At 48.3% G+C, this 21,881-nt stretch overlaps 1 protein-coding gene across 1 annotated transcript in view; it reads right to left on the bottom strand.

Moving 5' to 3' along the window:
• Nucleotides 1-7,476: 7,476 nt before the first annotated feature.
• Nucleotides 7,477-21,881, bottom strand: part of CDH26 (cadherin 26) — a 50,578-nt gene continuing 36,173 nt past the window's right edge. The window contains exons 14-16 of the mRNA XM_054724236.1: nucleotides 21,741-21,818; nucleotides 10,900-10,974; nucleotides 7,477-7,695 (exon numbers count right to left, since the gene is read on the bottom strand). Of these exons, the coding sequence (XP_054580211.1) occupies nucleotides 7,477-7,695; nucleotides 10,900-10,974; nucleotides 21,741-21,818 (372 nt within the window). The remainder of the gene's footprint in view (nucleotides 7,696-10,899; nucleotides 10,975-21,740; nucleotides 21,819-21,881) is intronic.

Below are 21,881 nucleotides of genomic sequence, written 5' to 3' on the forward strand. Positions count from 1 at the left end.
AAAAATTAATAAAATATATTAAAAATATATATTGGTAATAAACACTGTTGATGGAGTGTTGGAGGACAATTGTTGGTCTAGGTCAGTGGTCGGCAAACTCATTAGTCAACAGAGCCAGATATTAACAGTACAACAATTGAAATTTTTTTTGAGAGCCAAGCTTTTAAATTTAAACTTCTTCTAATGCCTCTTCTTCAAAATAGACTCGCCCAGGCCGTGGTATTTTGTGGAAGAGCCACATTCAAGGGGCCAAAGAGCCGCATGTGGCTCACGAGCCGCAGTTTGCCGACCACGGGTCTAGGAAATTCACTTTGAAAAATATCTATTTCCCCCGAAAGTATGAATGATTCCCACAAGGACAAGAATACTGGCAGCAGTTCGGGCACCAGTACCAGGCCGGAGAGATGGCTGGGCTAGAAGGAAGATGTGTGCAGCTCTCAATCTCACCATGGAGAGTCCGCCTGCCCATCTCTCTCAAGAGGCAGGACGGCGGGGCAGGTATGGAGGGCTTCCGGAAAGCCCACCTGTCCGCACTATTGGGGTCACAGAAAGACAGCCTGCTCCAGCGGATGGAGGGTCGCTGTCACTCACAGCGGCACGACTGGCAGTCTGAGTAGCCGGCCAGCTTCACAGCGCAGAGCTTAGCTACGTGCACTGGGACCTGAGACAAGCCCCGTCCCGGAGCCCCTCGCCTGGACCCACCGCAGGCTGCCGGTGCCGCTGTTCTCGGGACGGTGGGAAAGGAAGTGAGGGGAACCTGTCACCTCTCTGGCTGTGGTTCTCGGCCTTCCTGGGTGTCAGCACCCTCAGGAGGGCTTGCTGGGGACCACCCCACAGTCTCTGATTCTGTAGGTCGGGATGGGGCCTGAGAATGTGCACGGTAGCAAGTCCCGGGCGCTGACGCTGCGGACCACAGCACCCGCTGGGAGAACACTGCTCGGATGGTGAGTCAGAGCTTCTGATCTGGGGCAAAGGGCACCAGGAGCCCTGGAAGCGGCCCCCCAGGGATCACAGGTGCAGCTCCTATTTCAGCCGCAGGACCCTGGCCAAATCCTACTCTGAAAATAACCAATCCCAGGTCACGACCTGGCCTTTGAATGGTGGCCCAGAGAGCAGGTGCCATGAGGTCACTAGCCCAGTGCCCAGGGCTGCCTCCTGCCAGTCCAGGAGCCTCCACCCTGGCAGGTCAGCAGAGTCCCGGGTCCAGTCCCCACTCCCCTGACCTGCTGTGTGCACCTCAGCAGCTCCTCTGTCCCGAGTGTCAGGGCCCTGGTCGGAGAACAGAGGCCGCGTGTTCCTGCCGGGGGCATCGAACAGGAGGGCAGGGACTCCGTGCGCAGTGCCCAGCGGGGTGCGAGCTCAGGAAGAGCAGCGCCACAGGCGTGGCGACAATAGAAAGGGCTGCTGGACCAGGTGTGCCCTTGGGCAGCTGATCAATGGTTCTCTCTCGTCATCGATGTTTCTCTCTCTCCCTCTCCCTTCCTCTCTGAAATCAATAAACATATATTTTTAAAAAGAAGTGATCGTTTCCTGCTCGCATCTGCCCTTCCTCAGAAGCAGGGACACGAAGCATGAGCTCTCCTGAGACGCACAGAGATTTAGGGTGGAGCTGGCCCTGACCTCGCTGAGGGGCATGACTGAGGACCCTGGGTCCGAGCCCTGCCCTCCACGCCTGTGGTCAGTGGCTACCTGACCAGCACAGACCTGCTGTTAGGACAGGGGACAGAGGGCCTCGGCGGCTCTGGAAACCTTGTAAGCAGAGAAGGTGAAAGGAGCCTTTCGCTCGCTCCTGTGCACTGCGGCGTAGCTCAGATCTCCAGGTCCAGGTCCAATGCCCCATTGACCCGCTGGGTCCGGGCTGGCTGACCTTCACAGCCTGCGGCCAGGCTAGCACCACATGCCCATCAGCAATCCCCAGGCGGCCCCTGTAAAGCGGCTTCCTCCGTGGAAGCCCGGCCCACGCCCAAGGCATTGTTAGCCTCTCCGAGGGGGCACGCCCAGAGGTGGCGCGGCTCTGAGGCTCTGAGCAGAGACAGACGTCACGGCAGCGCCAGAGAATGTCCCTCCGCGGGTCGCAAAGTGTCCTCAGCTAACGTGGAACCTCACAGCTTCCTCGTGACCGTTTCTCCAGTGCCCAGAGCTCTTCCTGACCAGCGCGGTTTCATGAATTTGAAGTCAGTAGCTGACACTCCAGGAGGCTGTATTTCAAATATATATTTTTATTGATTTCAGAGAGAAGGGAGAAGAAGCAAGGGATAGAAACAATGGTGAGAGAGAATCATTGATTGGCTACCTCCTGCACGCCCCACACTGGGGATCAAGCCTGAAACCAGGGCATGCGCCCTGACCAGGAATCGAACCATGACCTCCTGGTTCATAGGTCGATCCCTCAACCACTGAGCTACAGTGGCCGGCAGGGGCTGCATTTTAAAGGCTCACTCCATTTGCCAGTCTTTCAACCAGGGCGACTTGGCCCCAGGGACACCCAGCAATGTGTGTGTGGAGACGTTTGTGGGTGTTACAACTGGGGGAGGGTGCCCCTGGCATGAGTGGGTGGAGGCCAGGGATGGCACCCACAGGGCACAGGAGGGTACCCACCACGGAGAGTTATTCAGCCCAGAGGGTCCTAGTGCTGAGGGGAGACCCCCATAGACCCACTCACCCACTCGGAAACCTGCTCAGAGGCCAAGAGGCTCCTGGCCTCTGTTTTAAAGACCTGCCCTCAGCTGGGCGAGGGCGGCAGTCCCAAGCAGCGGGTAGCCTGTGGCTCTGGAGCCAGGGCCCCGCTCTCCCACGTGCCCGGCCTGCCCACCACCGACTCCGGGTGACGCTGCCCTTTGCCTGGAGCACTGCTGAGCCCGTGCAGGGCTGAGAACAGAATGAGGATGACTACAGAGGAGTTGCTTTCCCTCATCGAAGTGGCCGGAGCAGAGAGAACCAGCACAGTGGCCCCGAGTGCCCCGCGCTGTGGGGAGCAGGAAGTCTCTCCGGACCCAGCATTGGCAGAGCCCAGAGCAGGCACGGGCCCGAAAGAGGGTCCGTCCTGACAGAGCCCAGAGAGTAATGGCCTCCTCACCGCCTGCCAGAGCTTCTGACTGCCCCGGGTTTACTGTATGTTCCCTGGGGGAGGCAGGACCCTAACGATGTCCCCAAGACCAGTCACTCAGACACACTCTAACCTGGCCCTGCTTGGGGTCCGACATCCTGTGAACTGGACAGCAGGTTCCCGGCCCCCTGCACCCGCCACGGGGTAGAGGTGTGGGAGCAGCACGCCTGCTACAAACACTCCTGTTCCCATTAACTCGTCACCACAGCAAAGCGGAAGCGGAGGGACCAGAGAAGTCCGAGGTGGCCCTCACGCCCTGCCGGCGTCCTGCCCTCCCCGCACCTGGCGGACGCGGCGCCACAGGCCGCCCGCGCTGGTTTCGCTCCGTTTCCCAGGCTGGTGGCTCCAGGGTGGCTCTGGGTTGGGCAACCACAGGTTTCCTCAGACCAGGCGGTGGTTTCATTTGGAAGAACAGTGTTTTTCCCCAAAACGTAGACTTCTGCTGCATTTGTGTGCAGTGGCCGAGCCCAGCGCTCTCCCAGGGCTGTGCTGCGAGCAGCGAGCAGCAGGATGCATTTCTCCATCACGCGGGTCTTCCCTCATCCTGGCTCGGAGCATGAACTGCCTTTCAGAAAGCACAGAGGCTTCGTCTGCGTGATAAGGGCCACCAGTCCGCTGGCCGCGATATGTGACGCCACGCATTGAGCCCACGCCACATTGCAGCTCTGCTACTTGAGGCTTGTTTCTCTTGGTCCTGTATTTTGTATCAGTTAAGATTAGATTTGGCCACAAGTGACAGAAAATCTGAAATAGCAGTGACTTAAACAGACATTTTTAATTCTCCTTCATCTTGAGACTAGAGTTAGGAGGGCCAGGGATGAGCCCGTGGGGCTCCTTGGTGTCAGAGACCTACACCCTTTCTGTCCTGTTGATGCACCAACATCCAGAGCGGCTGCCCCAGCGCCGCCATCACATCTTCACTCAAGCAGCAGACCTAGGAGACGTGGACAGACACAGCTCCCCCCTTCAGGGACACTTCCTGGGAGGCACCTTCCTTTGGCCAGCACTCAGTCACTTGGCCATACCTGCCTGCAGGGGAGGATGGGAAGTGTCACTCGAGTTCTTGATGGCTGACAGGGGTCTGTTTTTGAGGAAGGAGAAGTAGCAGATGTGACTCGCAGTCACTGCCACCTCATGTTCGTGTCAGATTCCAGGATCAGGGTCCGTGCTGGGAAAATTAGGGAAGTGTCTTTGCTGTGGCCTCAGAAGTCTTTATCCTCCTTCTCCTTCTCACGGCAGATTTGTTTGGCCTATGACACATTTCGGAGGCGACGTTGACCAGACAAGGTCTGTGGCCCCCTGCGTCTCTGAGGGGCCTATGACTCCACCTGCTCTGCGGGGACACGGTGAGGTTTTTCCGGTGCGAGTTCACCTTGGTGCTATCTGTGTTCACAACTTCTGTGTTCAGCAAATCACAGGAGTACGCAGGACAGACACCGCTGATGGAAAGCTCCACGCAGCAAACGAGATTGTTAAAGAGAACGGAAAACCACAATTGATGAAACACCAAATCAATACTTAACTTAGGAGACTGCAGCTATCCTTGGACTGCTAAGTAATTTGGAGACTCCTGTTCTTAATACAATCACATGTTCCTTGAAAATCCTTACTCTTCGGTTATATTGCATAATAGACTCGGTGTAGTTCACAGGTAAACCCCACTGGAGGCTTAGACTTTCACCAGCGGTTTCCCACGGAAACCCTTTAAGCATGTGGATAGACGTGGGAATGAACTTGTAGGGAGACGCAGCCACATCCATGAATGTTCAGTGCAGATATCAGCTGGGGAAGGTGATGCTATGTCACACAGACTGGCATCTACAGGAACGCCTGACGCCTCATATGCCAGGTGAGCTTCAGAAACATGCCCACGGGGCCCCGCTACCCCCTGGTCACGACCATCCCTCTGAGGCCGTGAACTTAGCCAGGGGCTGAACTATGTTTCCTTATTGGCTCCAAAACACACGAAGGCTTCAACAAAACAAAAATTAATCGATGTCTAATTCAGTGTCCACAAAATGTAACGTTTTGTGCTCCTTGTGAATTAGCTTGGGCATCCATGACTTTTTCCTGAGTCTTTTCTTACTTTTGAAAACAATCGGTTGGAGAGTGTCCTAGGGCAGGAATTCACCAACATGCACAGCGGCCAGGATTCACCCCACCAGCTGCCCGCGGCCAAAGCAAACTTCCTTCTAACCTCCCATCTGACTGGCCATGGGTCTGTTTGTAACACAGGGCTGTGGGTCCGTCCATCTGCATCTGTTGATTCCATGTGAGGTTTCCAAAAAGCATGCCTTCAGCAAGGGTCGGCACTCTTTGTTTCTGTGAAGAGCCAGAAAGGAAACAGGTCTGGCTCTGTGGGCATATAGGGTCTCTGTTGTGACTACACAGCCCTGCTGTGACAGCACAGAGCAGTCATAGGTGGCACATAAATGATACACAAGCATGGCTGGGTGCCAATAAAACTTTATTTACAAAACAGATGCGGGGGGGGGGGGAGCAGATGGTTTTCTGTCCCTTGCCTCAGATCCAGGAAGGCCTAAGACCACCTATTGATCCCTGCCAACACTTCACACTCAAAAACTGTACTTTTTTAAAAAGCGCTTTTATCATGAATAACCCAGAAATGTCCTTGATTCTCCTGGGACCCCCCAGTATTCGCACAGTTGCTCTACTGTCCCTTGGAGATGGCTCTTCTCTTACAACCGCTCAAAGCCCCAGGTGAGGAGTGAGGAAACTGTGTACAAACACCGAGGCTTTGCAGTAAATGTTTTCACCCCTTCTTCATAAGAAAGAGGAGGTTTTAACCCCGAGTCTGCTAAAACGACGTTCAACAGACTTCACCCGTTCATCCCAGGGTGGCCCTCCGGCCACTCACAGACCATGCTCATCCATCATGTAAGGTTTGCCGATTCCCTGTAGCCTTTTAGGTCCACAATATGTGCATGCGAGTGTCCTGACAGCATTTAGCACTTTGCTGAACCAGGCTCTCATCTATTGCTCAGGCCAGGAAACTGACTTCATAGAGCACATGTCCTACTGTTAGCATTTTTTAATTTTTTTAAAAGAAACCATCCTCTCCCCCACACTTATCCTAACAGTAAGTGTACAAGTAAAAAAAATCAATCAAAGCTTGTGATTTTGTTTAAAAATACGATGTAATTGGAGTAACATGAAATGTCTTCTTTAAGAAAAAGAAGAAAAAAAGATAAAACATACGAACAATAAAATGGCAATAAATACATATCTATCAATAATTGAATCTAAAAATCAAAATAAATTAACAAGAAGAACAGGAAGAGACTCCTAGATACAGAGAGCGTTTTGACAGTTGCCAGATGGGAAGGGAGGGGAAGGGTGGAAAAGGTGAAGGTATTTAGAAGTACAAATGAGAAGCTGTTGTGTAGCCATGGGGTGTGGAGTGCAGCACAGGGAATACAGTCAGTGATATCTGATACCTAGGTATGGTGTCAGATGGGCATGAGAGTTGGGGGATGGTCACTTAGTGAGTTACATAATGTCCAGTCACTGGGGTGTACACCTGAAACAAACATAGTATTGTATGTCCACTGTAATTGAACATAAAAAACAAGTTTTAAAAAGATACAATCTAATTGGAATTTTTTCATTAAAGGCTACTAAATTATTTTGCGTAAATAATCCATGCAAGTTAAATTATGCCTGTTCATTTTTAAAGTATGCACTGCTTATAAAGTTGTAAGCATAATCATTTCTTTCATAATATTTTACTTATGTGTACTAAAAAACTGGAAAGGATTACTATTTATTTTTTAATCACTAAAAATACTGAGCACTAATCTAGAAAACATTTCCCTATTTACCTATTTTTTCACTTAAACTGAAACAGAATCATAATTACAGAAATATGTATAATGACTAAAATGTATTTTCATTTCACCCCTAATATTACCTGTTATTAACAAATTGCTGGTTAACCTATAGATTATATTTCATCTTCCCTCTGAGCTGGGCTGCTAATGAAAGCAAGAAACTACATTCAAGTTTAATTTAAAACTTTCTCTGGAAAATCTATCTGACGAATCAAATTTTTAAAAAAGCATAACCTGCTATTTTTGTTCAAGATGTGTGGCCTGAGGATATCAAAGCATCTCATCTGAACTCAGAGTTTATCCTGAGTCTACGACTAGGAGGGAAGGAAGGAAGAAAGGGAAAGAGAGGGAGAGAGAGAAGAGAGAGAGAGAGAGAGAGAGAGAGAGAGAGAGAGAGAGAAAAAGAGAGAGAAGAGAAGAGAAGAGAAGAGAAGAGAAGAGAAGAGAAGAGAAGAGAAGAGAAGAGAAGAGAAGAGAAGGAGGGAGGAGGGAGGAGGGAGGGAGAGAGGGGAGGGAGGGTTAGTTCAATGGGCCATAAAGCCTTGCACTGGCAGGAGATGTGCTGGGATGCGTTTCTTCCATGCTGGGCCCCAGCCAGTCCAGCAGGCTGGGCAGCGGCGTGTGTTCTGAGAAGGCAAGTGAGCTCAGACTTTCTGCCCCTTCCAGATCCCCCTCCTCCATGTAGATGTGAGGCAGGGACCCCGGGTCTGCAGCCAGCTCGTGGAGCCCAAAGAGCTTCTGGAGAAAAGCCAAGGAAAGCGGAGGTCAAGGCCAGGTTCTTCCCCACGGGGCTCATTCCTGCAGCTCCATGAGGGACGCCTCAGCGCCAGGTCACGAGGATACGGTGGGCCGCCCCTGTCCCCAGCCGTAACAGAAGGTGCTATGGACTCAGTGGACTCAGTGGTGGCAGCCAACTGAGGGGACTTAGCACCTTACACTTTCCAGCTAAGTCCTGGGAGGAAGTATGACGGCCCTCGGCAGTGCCGCGCCCTCTTGCGGATTTATTTTGGGGGCTCATCTCTCCACCACTTGTGCCCTGACACCTGCTGTCCCCTCCCCAAATGACCACCCCTACCTGCCAGCCTCCTCAGCAAACTCCAGCTCCTACAGGGCCCACGTCACCTCTCTGTGAAGACTTTTCTGCGTTTTTCTGGTCTGAGTGACTCCATAAGTGTTTGTTAGATGGATGGACCGAGGTTAAAGGGCATCGCCTTAGGCATCTTCAGACACCTCTGGGAGGGGCTGGTGCAAATCTGAGCCAGTTACCGCACCTCAGGGGCAATGGGTCGGCAAGACCCTTCGGACCATCACTAGCTAACATGGTCCCTGAGGGGTGAGCTCACCCAGGGCCTGAAGATGCTCAGAATCAAACATGTCAGAGCTGGAGGAGGCAGGCGGTGGGGGCAAGGCCTGGAAAGAGGAAGCCGAGAAGCCCCGGAGCCAACGGAGCTCTCAGCTGTGCCCTCCTCTCGATCGGCTGCTGGCTGTCCCCACCTTCCGCTGGCTGCAGGAGCCACTCCAAGGCTCTCTGTTTAACGGGAAACACCATGGCCCTGTGGTTACCGGTGCCCACAGGTGGACATGGGAGCCTTCCCCATGCCCATTGCCAGGGTCCACTCATTTGGGGACTGAGGCCACTGTGGCATGTACCCGGAGGGGGTGGGGCAGGAGAGGCAGCTCTGGCCGGTTGGCCAATGGGTGCACGCATCCCGGCCCATCCTTGGGTGCAGTGGGGTGGATCATTAATGACGAGGCTGAGGTTCAGAGCCAGACACACGCCGCAGCGGTTGTGCCTGGCAGATCCCAGCTCAGCATCCTGGGCTGATGACAGTGCTGGTTTCTGCACCAAGTCAGCATTTTTAGAGTCCCCCTAAGATCAATAATTCATCATAAACTTCCAACGAAGTAGAAAGCTCCTCAGGGGAGACCCAGGCCTCTGCTCTGCTCTGAGGCCAGCAAGTCCCGGCCCCGCCTGCTGCAGCCTCTCCTTCCCTGGGCGGCCCCGCTCCTGAGCCACCAGGCCCACCAGGCTCAGCTGCACGGAGGTGCACAGGCGTGAGGAGGGGCAAGCCAGGTGCCATGGGACAATGACGTCGTGCTGGCTTATGCGGCTACCTCACACCCGGTGCACAGAATCGCCCCTGATTTGGGGGGCTGTCCCCACCCTCCTTTACAGATGGGAAGCTGGGGCCAAGGGACTGCCCGACGCTGAGGTGGGATCAGGCAGGCAGGTCTGCAGCCGGCTGACCCGAGTGCAGCCTGGCTCTGCGTCCTGGTGGCCTCACCACTTCGAGCAGCCTCCGCGAGCCTCCCCTCTGCTCGTCTGCCTCATCTGCCCAGAGCACAGCTTGTTCATTCATTTGGTCTTCAGCCACATGTCAGGCACCAGTAATGACATGGCCTGTCCTCCCGGAGGCGACAGTCTGCTCCAGGAGAGGGCAGACGCCCCCCTCTGTGCGGCTGTGTCTGCCTCGCCAGCGACCAGGACGCAGGGCCCGTCCACAGAGCCTGGGATCTCTGGGTTCAGGGTTGACTCTGTACTTGGGGACAGTGGTTTTTTCGAGCAGCCACTCAGCACTGTCCACTCTGCAGGACTTGGGAGCAGGTGCCAAGGGTGGGGTCCTTGTGATGAGGGACCAAGTCCACATCGATGTCAGGGCTGTCACTGAGGCACAGAGCCCCCTCCCCCCAGCACCGGGACAGGCCCAGGAGGAGTGACATGGGGGCTCTCTACCCTGCCATCATCTCATCTCGCTCCCTCAAGCTGTACCACCTGCCACCTGTCAGTCGCCCACTCTGACAGCCATGGGAAGTGTCCTTGGATTTCACAAAATGGGTCCCAGGACCTCAGGTCAGACACTCCGCTGAGCACCCAGACCCACAAATGCAGGGTCTGGAGAGTTGGGCCCTGGGAGCAACGCTCTTGAACAAGCTCCCCAAGTGCCCACACCCTGGAGCCCAGCCCCCTGCATTTGACCCCATTTCCACCACCTTCTATGGCTGTGACCTTGGACATGTCACCTAATTCCTCCATCCCCGGCTTCCTCCTTTTATAGTAAGGAAAAGGATAGTTCCAGCCCAGGCGGGCTGATGCGAAGACTGAATGAGTTACTATCTTTCAATCCCTTAGAGGTGCGCTTGCCAACTAAGTCAGTCTTGGCAGATGGCACTTCCACTTCCACGGGGCTGAGCCCCAGCTTTCCTGCAACAACACATGGAGCCCCTGGGATTCAGAAGTCGCATCTGCTGCTTCTGTGTGCTCCCCGCCATCCCCGAGTGGGGAGCTCACCCTCAGAGTCACGGTTCTACTCGGGCTCCTTCCGCTGGAATCACCCATGGCTTTGCCCAACTGCCCAGCTCCTCAAGAACATACAGGCCTGTGCTGAGGAGCCTTCCAGGAGAGCACTAACGTTATCACCCAACAAGCCTTAAGCCTTGTCAACCACGTGGTTCATGATTCCACAGAAAGAAACGTTCGCTCTTGTCTTGGGTTGTGTTCTGTGGAAATAGCCCCTGGAACGAGGATCTTATGAAAGTGCTTGCTCTGGACCAAATCGTGCCTCCCAAAGTCCTACGCTGAAGCCCGCCCACCCTGGGATGGTATTTGGAGGTGGGGCCTTTGGGAGACAATTAGGTTTAGATGAGGTCATGATGGTGGGGTCCTTGTGAAAGGATTAGTGCCCCTTTAAGAAGAGACAGGTGTCTCTCTGCCGTGTGAGGACACAGCAAGAAAGTGACCATCTGTGGAGCAGGAAGACTCTTACAGCACCTGCCCATGCTGGCCCCCTGATCTCAGACCCTAGGCCCAGAACTGTTAGAAGCAGGCCTGTGTTTAAGCTTTGGCCTTTTGTGGCTGCAGCCCCAGCTGACAGAGACAGTGGTTTAGGAGGAAGCATCCCCAGCTGGGCCCGGATGGGAAAGCCGACACGGGGAAGCATCTACCTGATGCAGGATCTCCGCCATCACTTCCGCTCTCACGTCCAGGGATTGTCTGAGCACCCCGGTACCCAGGTAAACCTGCAAAGCAAAGGGGAAGAGCCTTAACACCTCTGAGGAGCCCTCCTTGAACTCCATATCAATGGCCAGAAGATGGGGGACCAACATCCAGGTGGAGGGTGGTCAGAGCTCTCCTTGAGAGTGAGTAGGGCAGCTTGGTCACAAGTCACCTGCATGTGGCGGAAGAGAGAGGAGGAGACCCTGCAAGCACATAACTATAAATTCTTACAATCACATTGCCTTTTCTTTCTGCACAAAATATATAAGTTATAAAGATCATGTAGGTAGTCTTAGCAAAGATCCATGGGCAAGCTTGACAGTTGCTTTATGGGGATGGAGCATGGGAATGTGATTTGCAAGCCCTGTTTTGAGTCCACAAAAGCTTAGTAAGACTCCTTGTGTGCCATGGGCATGGCCTCAACATTTGTGAATGAGGCACATCCACCACTAGGGCCCAAGATCAGCTACATAATTTGCAGGACCTTGTACAAAATGAGAATGTGGAACCCAATGTCCCAATATTAACAAGTTCAAGATAATGACAGTAGAGCATTAAACCAAGCACAGGGTCCTTCTGAACTCAGGGCCTGTGCTACTGACCAGGTTCCATGCCCAGAACACTGGTCCCACCAGGACCAGAGGGACACACCTCTCAATGCACAACCCTTGAAGGGTGGGTTAGTAGCATCATCTCTGTGCAAAACAGAACAGTACATTTCTATCTTAGCTCAAACACAGGCTGAGAAGTGATAATGAAATTATAGAGTACCAGAAGCCAATTCCAGCATGTCATAATTGCAAGAGTTTCATTGAAAGGTTGATGGAACTTGGGGACTCAACAAGGGCTGAGTCACATATGTTATCGCCTGTTGGGAATGGCTAAAGGCATTTCCCCAAACCTGAAAAGGATGCATTAAATTAATTGCTTGCTGCAGGCAGCTCAGGGCATCTTAATCTACATGTAATTGCCTCCTGTTGGCCAAACAGCTGAACAGCCAAAGGCAATTCCCCATTCTGACAATGTTTCTGTACGAAACCCTACCCTTTGATGTGTACATCTCCACCTTGCCTTAGGACAATTTGTGCGAATAAAAAGCAAGGTGTCCTGAGAAAAGGAAAACTTGGTTTCTTTAGCCAGGCTCCTCTGCCCCCCGAAAATGCCTTTCAAAATTATGTTTCGTCTCTGGACTCTTATTTAATTTACTCACAGCCCCTTCTCCAGATTCTTAAACCTTCTAGGTGCCGGATCAAGACCACCGGTGTTAAATGGCACCCAATGTCTGGCATTAATTGGCGCCCGAAATATGAACAATTTGGAGATGAAGTATTTGCCTGAGTGGATAAAACAGTACCAGTGATGGTGGTAAGATTAACTGTGTATAGAGCCCATGTCAGCTTCGGAAGCCCACATAGCTGCAAGTGCATGGGTGATACTTTTTGTTTAAGTCAGATTATAATGGGGAAGAATTTGGTTAAAAGGCAAAATTATAAACAAATTGGAATATCAAAAAATACTTTTTAAAAATGTGGTTTCTTGTTCAAATTAAAATCCTAATTCATATTTGGAATCCAAAATCTGTAATAAGAAATAAAACCCTGCTGCTGAATCCGACGCTGATGCAGAGAGATTCAAAGGTGGCTGGATATGGGCAGAGCTATCAGCTTGAAATAAGGCTTTGAGAACATTCATACATTCATCTCGGGTAAAAACTGCTGTTTAAACTTTAACCCTGCTATTTTGACGTCTGCACATACTTACTTGCTTAAACAATAGGGTAGTTACCTCAGCCCCCAGATCGAGGCCTGGAAACTCACATTAATCCATACCCCATCACAAAGGTCATTTTCCTGTGCCTATGGACCAGAACCACAGGAGATGGATTCCCACTGACTCAGTGGCTCCAGGAGTTGACTACCTTTAGAGATTATTAGCCCTGCTCAGTCCTGCTTTTGTACAATCTGCTTTCGCAAGGGAGGTTCGCATTCCAATGTCTAGAATTTAGAATTTAGCGTTTAGAACAAAGGAAAATTCTTGTGGTTTAGACTTTAAAAGGACTGCCTGCACCTGGGACAGTGCGGTCGTGAGGGTGGCCACCTGCGTGTGGTGCCCTCGCGGCCGTCCTGGCCAGTTCAATAAATCCTCACCTGCTTTTTTAATCAATCAGCAGCCTCCGGTGGTCTTATTTTTGACTCCAGGGTTCGACCCCACAACAAGCTCTCCCTCAAAAAGACTACTTAAAGCTTTGTTTAAAAATTATAGAAGAACTCGTTGGGAAAAGCAAAATTTGACGAAAATCACCTTAAGTGCCAGTCATTACTTTGGAAAGCGAAATAGGAAAAAAATTAAAATCTGTCTTTATCTATTAAGCATGCCTTTAATTGGGAAAAGAAACACGGACAGGTCAGTTGCTGAAATCTCCCCCAAACCAAGCAGGAGGTGGGGGAAGGGAGACACGTGGCGATCCTGCAGTATGGATGCCCACTCCCCAAGTATGCTAATTTAAAGTCTCCTTCTCACCATGAAAAGTTTTATAACCTCAGAAAGATGGCGGATTTGACCCAGGGAAAAAAGACAAAAACTGGTTCTAGCAACAAAATTGGTATTTCCGTAATAAAGAGTAGTTTGAACCGTGTTCAAAAATTATATTTAAGGCTGCCAAGAAAACTAGTAAATTGTCTCCGTTACAAAAATTTGCCAAAGAAAATGCCTTAAAATAATTATAATTGACTCTAGAATCCTAAAATTGTTGAAACATAGATTAAAAAATATATTAATTATAAAGATCTAGCACAGGTGAAAACTGGCCATGCCCTTTGTTAATTAAGAAGGCAGGCCAAATTCCCGCCAGCAGCAATTTTTAAGGAAGGAATGTGACAATTTTGCATTTGAATACCTACAAGTTTGCTTCTCGACTTCCTCGAGCAGAAAAAATATGGTCGGTTTAAAGGCAAGCGGCTAGGCCCTCACTAGCCAAAAACAGTGTTTCCCTCGGTGGCGAATGCTTAAAGAAAAAATGTAACTCTTTTGAAGTCAAGCAGGTAGGCCAAGGCTTCCCACAGCAACTTCTAAGGAAGAATGTGGTAATTTACATTTGAATAGACGAAGCCTGTTTCACCATCCAGAAACTTGGTTTTGGAACCCTAAAATTTTGGATGTTTGCTTAATTACATAAATAATAAAATTTATTAAATATCTAGGTATTTTGAAATGACATAATACTGAAATACTAATCTGAGTATGCCTCGTATGAAATCTATAGGGCAGAATTGAATCTATTAATTATGTCTTGTATTTTTGAAATTTATTCTTAAAAATATACTAATCTAGAAATGCTAAATATTTGACTTGCCAGCTCTAAAAGTTTAAGGTTCAAATTAATTTGGGAGAAATTATATAGTTGTGGTAACTAAATGCCTAAAGTATAGAAATTTATTTTTTATTTTTCTCTGAAAAATTATGAATTCAAAATATGTTGCTTATTGGCCTAATTAAAAAAGAGGATTAATTCTGTGATCTGAACCAAATTTTAACGCAAAACCAGTTTAAATTTAATATCTTAAGATAATTATAAAAATTACTATAATCTTTAAATCATATTATTTGATGGTCTTTCCAAGTTAAATTTCAAGGCTATCACCGAGGGATAATTTTTGGCAAACTCCAAGGGCCCAGAGTGATTCAAATAATTTGTTCTCTCTTCTTAAAGAAAATATTTTTTTTTAATTTAGCCAATCTAACATACTTGAAATCACATGGAAAGCTTTATCAAATAAAATTAATAACTATATTTTACTTATATACATATACTTTAAATGTTATGAAGGTTTGGCCTCTAAGGAGGGCAAAATAAAGTAACAAAATATTTCTTAAAATCCAACAGCAAAATTTTAAGATGGAATTTTAATAACAAAAGCCTCTAGCCGCCTGCATTTTAAACAGGCTGGAGGTGGGGCAATGTTTGTGCCTTGTGAATCAGACATATAAGTTTACTAAATATTTTTGCTTTGCTTTTCTAATAAAGATACCTACTTTAATTACTTATATAAATTAGCTTTTTAAAATATAATCAAGGTCTCATATAAATTAAGCTAAATGAAAAGCCAATATTTTTATAAACAATTAAATTCTAGTAAAGTCTAAGAAAGTTACTGAAGGCTTCCCATAATCCCTCTGTATATGAAAATAAGCCAAAGGAGATACTCTTTAAAATTATAATTCTAAATTTAATAAAAAGTAGAAAGTTTAAAATTTTGAAATCTCTTTCACTAATATTAACAGGGTAAACTAAAGATTGTTGTTAAAGTACCAAATCTGACAATAAATAGTAGTTAACATAATGTAAGGAGAGTCATTGTAAAGCTATTCAGCCACATGACTAGTCATTGTAATATAGTTATTTGGCCACATGACTCAGTATCCAAGCAGCAGCCCTGTGGGTTGCTTGGTGTAAAAAAGAAAGATGAAAACCTTTAAATGAAACTCTCTAATTATGACCTGGGAGGAAATAAAAAGATTTCCTTAAAATGTCTGGAAAACTATAATTAAAAGTATATATATTTGGCCTCAAAAAAAAAAGTAAGTAATTTGTGTTTTTGCCTCTCTGACAAAATTTATATAAAGTTAACCAAAGACTAGTAGCAAAAACTTAATTAATGTCATTTACTGTCCATAATCTAGGACAAGTTAAAAAATAAACCTTATTGATAGATCCTCCCTTCCCCCAACTGATGGACGGAGTATGATGTAAACTCCACCTGCAGCCGGACATTCCTGAACACCTTATATGGACTGTACATTGAACCACCAATCAGCACCTGCCATATACCCTAAACCCCCAATTCCTAAATCCCTAGGTGCCTAATCATGTGCCTTACATGAAACCACCAATCAGCGTGGGCTGAGTGCCCTAAGCCCCATCCCCTCTTTTCCTCCCCTTAAAAGGCACTCTCACCCCAGCAAGCTCTCTCTCAAGCTCTCTCTCTCTCTTCCCTTTCCCCTCTGGAAGGCGCCGGCAGGGTGATCACCAATAAAGCCTGTGTCCTGGTATCCCATGGTCTCCGGCCCTCTGTTTCATCTTTCACTTATTTCAGATTGATTTAAATTGGCTAATTGTAAATAAGTGAATATTCAAGAAAACTTAGTTGTACTGGGCAGGAAACTGTTCCTGATGCATTAACTAATTTTTTTACTTATGGTTAATCTCATAGTAAAAACTGCTTAACATGCAATGAATCCAGAGCAGTCATATTTCTATACAGAAAAGAAAAATTAAAAGTTATCAAGACTGCATTGTAAAATTTCCAAAAGCCTCCTAATAGTTAAGTCAAAAAAAAGGGGGAGATTGTGGAAAAATATCCTGTAAGTAAATTTCATAATTGCTTTAAATTTTTTACTTTGAAAATTAATTTTCATTTGTAATGTTGATAGCAAGACACCCATGAAAACACACATGGTGTCAAAATAAGCCAAAGGAAAATTGTTTGGGCAAAAATAAAAAGGATCCCAAGTCTAATTTATAGAAAAGATTCCTTTATTAACCTTTGGTCGAGAATATGTTTGTATATTTTCAGAAAACTCCTCCAAGCCCATGTGGATTCCTGCAACAACGGATCCCAGAGAGAAACTGACCAGACTGCTCTAGCCACAGAAATAGCAGTGGCCCCCAAGACAAGAGGAGAAATAGTACAGAAATGAAGATGGTGAAGATGCCTTGCCATATTAGCAGGCAGCAGTTCACACTCTATATACAAACAATGGACCTGCATTGCCACCATTGTCCACCATCCAGAACTGAAATATCATTGCTGATATGTACACATAAAGTTCGGAACTGTTGGACATTGAAATTGGGACTCAGAGAACTGTTGGCCCAGAAAGAAACTGACTGCAGGCTAGTTCCTTTAATGCTGACAGCAATTTAAAAGGACTTGATAGAACTCTATCCTTTCCACTAAATTTTAAAATCTTAAAACATGCATTCTTGTTAAATTTTAAAAAATCAAAAAGGGTGAGATACCAGAAGCCAATTCCAGCATGTCATAATTGCAAGTGTTTCATCGAAAGGTTGATGGAACTTGGGGTCTCAACCAGGGCTGAATCACATATGTTATCACCTGTTTGGAATGGCTAAAGACATTTCCCCAATCTGAAAAGGATGCATTAAATTAATTGTTTGCTGCCAGACAGCTCAGGGCATCTTAATCTACATGTTATTGCCTCCTACTGGCCAAACACCTGAACAGCCAAAGGCAATTCCCCATTCTGACTATGCTTCTGTATGAAACCCTACCCTTTGATGTGTACATCTCCACCTTGCCTTAGGACAAATTGTGTTAATAAAAAGCAAGGTGTCCTGAGAAAAGGAAAACTTGGTTTCTTTAGCCAGGCCCCCCGCCAAAATGCCTTTCAAAATTATTTTTTGTCTCTGGACTCTTATTTAATTTATGTACAGCCCCTTCTCCAGATTCCTAAACCCTTCTAGATGCCAGATCAAGCCCACCGGCGTTAATAGAGGTCTTGAATTCTTTTTTTAGAAGCTTTCCATCATAAAAACTGTGAATACCTCTTCTAGTTTTTGTCAGAAAAAGTACTCTTTTTTTTGTTGTTAAAATAATAGCTAGATATACTAGTGAAGTTGGAGATCTGTGTTTGAGACCTGCATTAAGAGTATGGTACCCAAGTCAACAATCAGGGTTTGGTAATGTAGTGTGGTTATGTAAGAGGCTTCCCTGGTGGTGGGGGGAGGGGAGTTTGCACAGGAACTCTCTGAACTGTGTTTATAAGTTCTTATGAGTCTGAAAATTATTTCAGAAAAATCATTTTACAAAGAAAAGCAATAGTTCTAGAATTGGTACATAGACTACGTGAGGATATGGAGTTGAGGGACTCAGGGCTCATTTTGGCAGCAGGTGTGAAGTCAATGGGCTAGACTTGGATCAGGCCCAAAGCCATGAGCTCTTACTCTTGGAGATGATCCCTGGCGCCCTTCGGTGGACACAAGAAAATGTATTCATTTCTGGATGTTCTAAAAGGTGCCACATTTGATCAGGACTATTAAATAATTCAACAATCAATGATGACAATAGCTACTTAGATAGATGATAAGATCTTCCCTGACTATGTGTTCATTCCACCAATATCACAGAATCTTCTAGAAAGGCTGCTCATAAGGGAACAGTAAATCATTAGTGAGATGACCACAGCAGGGAGTGAACTTCTGTAACTCACTGGAGTCCCAGGACAAAGTGTGCTTTGTCTGATGCATATGTTGGAGGTGGTAGCACTTCATTTATATCCTACTAGAGGCCCGATGCATGAAATTCATGCACGGAGGGGGGTTGTTCCTCAGCCAAGCCTGTACCCTCTCCAATCTGGGACCCCTCAAGGGATGTCCGACTGCCCATCGGACAGTCAGACGTTCCTCTCACAATCCAGGACTGCTGGCTGCCAACTGCTTGCCTGCCTGCCTTCCTGATTGCCCCTAACCGCTTCTGACTGCCAGCCTGATCACCCCCTAACCACTCCGCTGCCAGCCTGTTTGCCCCCAACTTTCCTCCTCTGCTGGCCTGGGCACCCCTAACTGCCCTCTCCTGCAGGGTTGATCACCTCCAACTGCCCTCCCTTGCAGGCCTGGTCCCTCTCAACTGCCCTCCCTTGTAGGCAGGGTGCCTCCCAACTGCCCTCTTCTGCTGGCCATCTTGTGGTGGCCATCTTGTGTCCACATGGGGGCAGGATCTTTGACCACATGGGGGCAGCTATATTGTGTGTTGCAGTGATGATCAATCTGCATATTACTCTTTTATTAGATAGGATAGAGGCCTGGTACAGGGGTGGGGGCCAGATGGTTTGCCCTGAAGGGTGTCCCTGATCAGGGTGGGGTTCCTTTGGGGTATGGGGCAGCCTGAGCGAGGGGCCTGTGGTGGTTTTCAGGCTGGCCACGCCCCCTGGCAACCCAAGCGGAGGCCCTGGTATCTTGAATTTATTTTCCTTCTACAATTGAAACTTTGTAGCCTGGAGCGGAGCCAAGCCTGGGGCTCCCTCTGAGGCTGGCAGCCATTTCTGTTGGGGTTATAATTGAAACTTTGTTGCCTTAAGCGGGTGGGCCAGGCCAGAGTGTGTGGAAAGCTTTGCTTCCCCTGTTGCCAGGGGCAACCCTGGCCTGCTCTCTCAAGCTCCATTCTGCCGCCATTTGTTTGAATTTGTTTACCTTCTATAATTGAAACTTTGTAGCTTGAGTGGAGGCTTAGGCCTGGCAAGGGCAGGCGGAAAGCTTGGCTTCCTCTGTTACCTAGGAAACCTTGCTCTCTGTGGCTGTAGCCATCTTGGTTGGGTTAATTTGCATACTCGCTCTGATTGGATAGTGGGCGTGGCTTGTGGGTGTGTCGGAGGTGTGGTCAATTTGCATATTTGTCTATTATTAGGTAGGATGGGGGGGATGACCTTTTACCCAAAAGACAATGCATTTCCCTCCCATTGGAAACAAAGCAGCTGTGTGTGTCCTTCAGCATGCTTCCCTTGCTCATACTCCATATGCAAACAAAAATGAGCATTATGACAAGGGGGATAGAAAGCAGGAGTAAAAAAGGAAAGGTGGAGAGATGCAAGAAAAAAAAAGGCTATAGCAAAATGGAAGTGTGTGACCTAATATGACTTGAAAGTGCAGGTTCTAACTTCCAACAGTGATGATAGAGGTACCTGCAAGTTGAATGTGCACATGGATCAGGTCTAGAAGGTGACAGTGAAAATGTTTCAATTTAGGGATGTGAGGTTTTTGTTGAGGTTTCTATTATTTTCATGGAGGCCCTTCAATCCTACCTAATAGGATTATAGAAGGTAAACAAATTCAAACAAATGGCGGCAGAATGGAACTTGAGAGAGCAGGCCAGGGTTGCTGCCGGCAACAGGGGAAGCAAAGCTTTCCACACACTCTGGCCTGGCCCAACCGCTTAAGGCAACAAAGTTTCAATTATAACCCCAACACAAATGGCTGCCAGCCTCAGAGGGAGCCCCAGGCTTGGCTCCGCTCCAGGCTACAAAGTTTCAATTATAGAAGGAAAATAAATTCCAGATACTAGGGCCTCTGCTTGGGTCACCAGGGACATGGCTGGCCTGCAAACCACCACAGGACCCTTGCTCAGGCTGCCCCACGCCCCAAGGGAAACCCCACCTGATCCGGGATGCCCTTCAGGGCAAACCAGCTGGCCCCCACCCCTGCACCAGGCCTCTATCCTATCTAATAAAAGAGTAATATACAGATTGATTATCACTGCAACACACAATATAGCTGCCCCCATGTGGTCAAAGATCCTGCCCTCATGTGGACACAAGATGGCCACCGCAAGATGGCCAGCAGGGGAGGGCAGTTGGGAGGCACCCAGCCTGCAAGGGAGGGCAGCTGGAGGTGATCAACCCTGCAGGAGAGTGCAGTTAGGGGTGACCAGGCTGGCAGAGGAGGGAAGTTGGGGGCAAACAGGCTGGCAGCAGAGTGGTTTAGGGGGTGATCAGGCTGGCAGGCAGAATCAGTTAGGGGCAATCAGGAAGGCAGGCAGGCAAGCAGTTGGCAGCCAGCAGTCCTGGATTGTGAGAGGGATGTCCGACTGCCCGTTTAAGTCGGACATCCCTTGAGGGGTCCCATATTGGAGAGGGTACAGGCTGGGCTGAGGGACAACCCCCCACCGTGCATGAATTTCGTGCACCGGGCCTCTAGTAATGAAATAAAATTTCAAAGAAAATAAAGCAGGCAATGGACCCTAGCAATGGTGTTATTTAGGATAGCTTGTGTTTTTGCAGCCGGTCATAAGATACCAGGTTGCCCAATAAATCATAAAGACAGTGTAACTTAGGAAGGTGTGTGAACGCTGTTTATTTAACCTGTCACCACAGGTGCACATACTATTTGCAGGACACCATGAAGGGAACCCAAGGACACATCAAAAATGGAAGCCACAGGCCTTGTCTCCTCCTCTGTAAATGAAGAAACAAGGTGTCCTCCCCAACAGGTTCTGGTAAAAATTCTGCAGACTTGAGCTTGTAGAGTGCACATTAGGGCATGGTCAGCAAACAGAGCAAGCACTGTGCTACAGGGGCAGGCTGCTGGCCTCGGGATGCTTGCGGGTGGTTAAAGAGAAAGGAGAGAGAAGGCCACCAGCCCCTATGACATCTGTGCGTGGATGAGGAAGGGCAGCCCTGCTCGCCCCCAGCAAGCACCTGCCCCATCGTTTATGGCAGCCCTGCACTGAAGTGCTGTTCCACGGACAGGGCCATCTACCACTTAGAGAGGGGAGAGTTAGCCAGTTCGGAGACAGGGTTTAAAGTGACATGGAATCTTCTGGTGAGGATATAATTCCCTTTTCAATTCTCCATCCATTATCCTAGCGACGTCAAGAGGAAGTCTCTGTTTGGGGCCAGCATGGATTGGATGCCTCCCTTTTCACAGAGAGAGAGAGACACTTTGGCGGGCTGCTATTCCTATTGCATCTATTTTCCACTCCACAAAAAACACTGGGTTTTCATTGACAATTGAAACATACCAGTTCCTATCTACAAGAAATTTACTTTATTTGGATGCCAGTCCATTTAAAGAAAAATATTTAAAAGTACACTAGTATAAGCAGCAGATGCACGTGGCAAAAAGTCACAGAGGTGGCCCTGGACAGGTGTGGAGTGTCCTTGTGGTGGGGCGCGACTGCATTGGGGTGGGAGGAACAGCCAGGCAGTTCCTGCCACGGAAACCATCTGCGAAGCCACCTCTCTGCTTAAACCCAAGCAGCCCAGCAGCCACGCTTACCTTAGCACCCAGCTCGGCACCTTCCTCCGCCGTGTGGATTGGCAGGGCTGGCATCTGATTCCTGACCTCTGACCCAAGCTGTGAGATACAGGGCTGAAATGAATGATGGCAAGCATAAAAGCACAAAGCAAGGAATAACAT

The sequence above is a fragment of the Eptesicus fuscus genome, chromosome 12, assembly GCF_027574615.1.
Source record: "Eptesicus fuscus isolate TK198812 chromosome 12, DD_ASM_mEF_20220401, whole genome shotgun sequence".
NCBI lineage: Eukaryota > Metazoa > Chordata > Mammalia > Chiroptera > Vespertilionidae > Eptesicus > Eptesicus fuscus.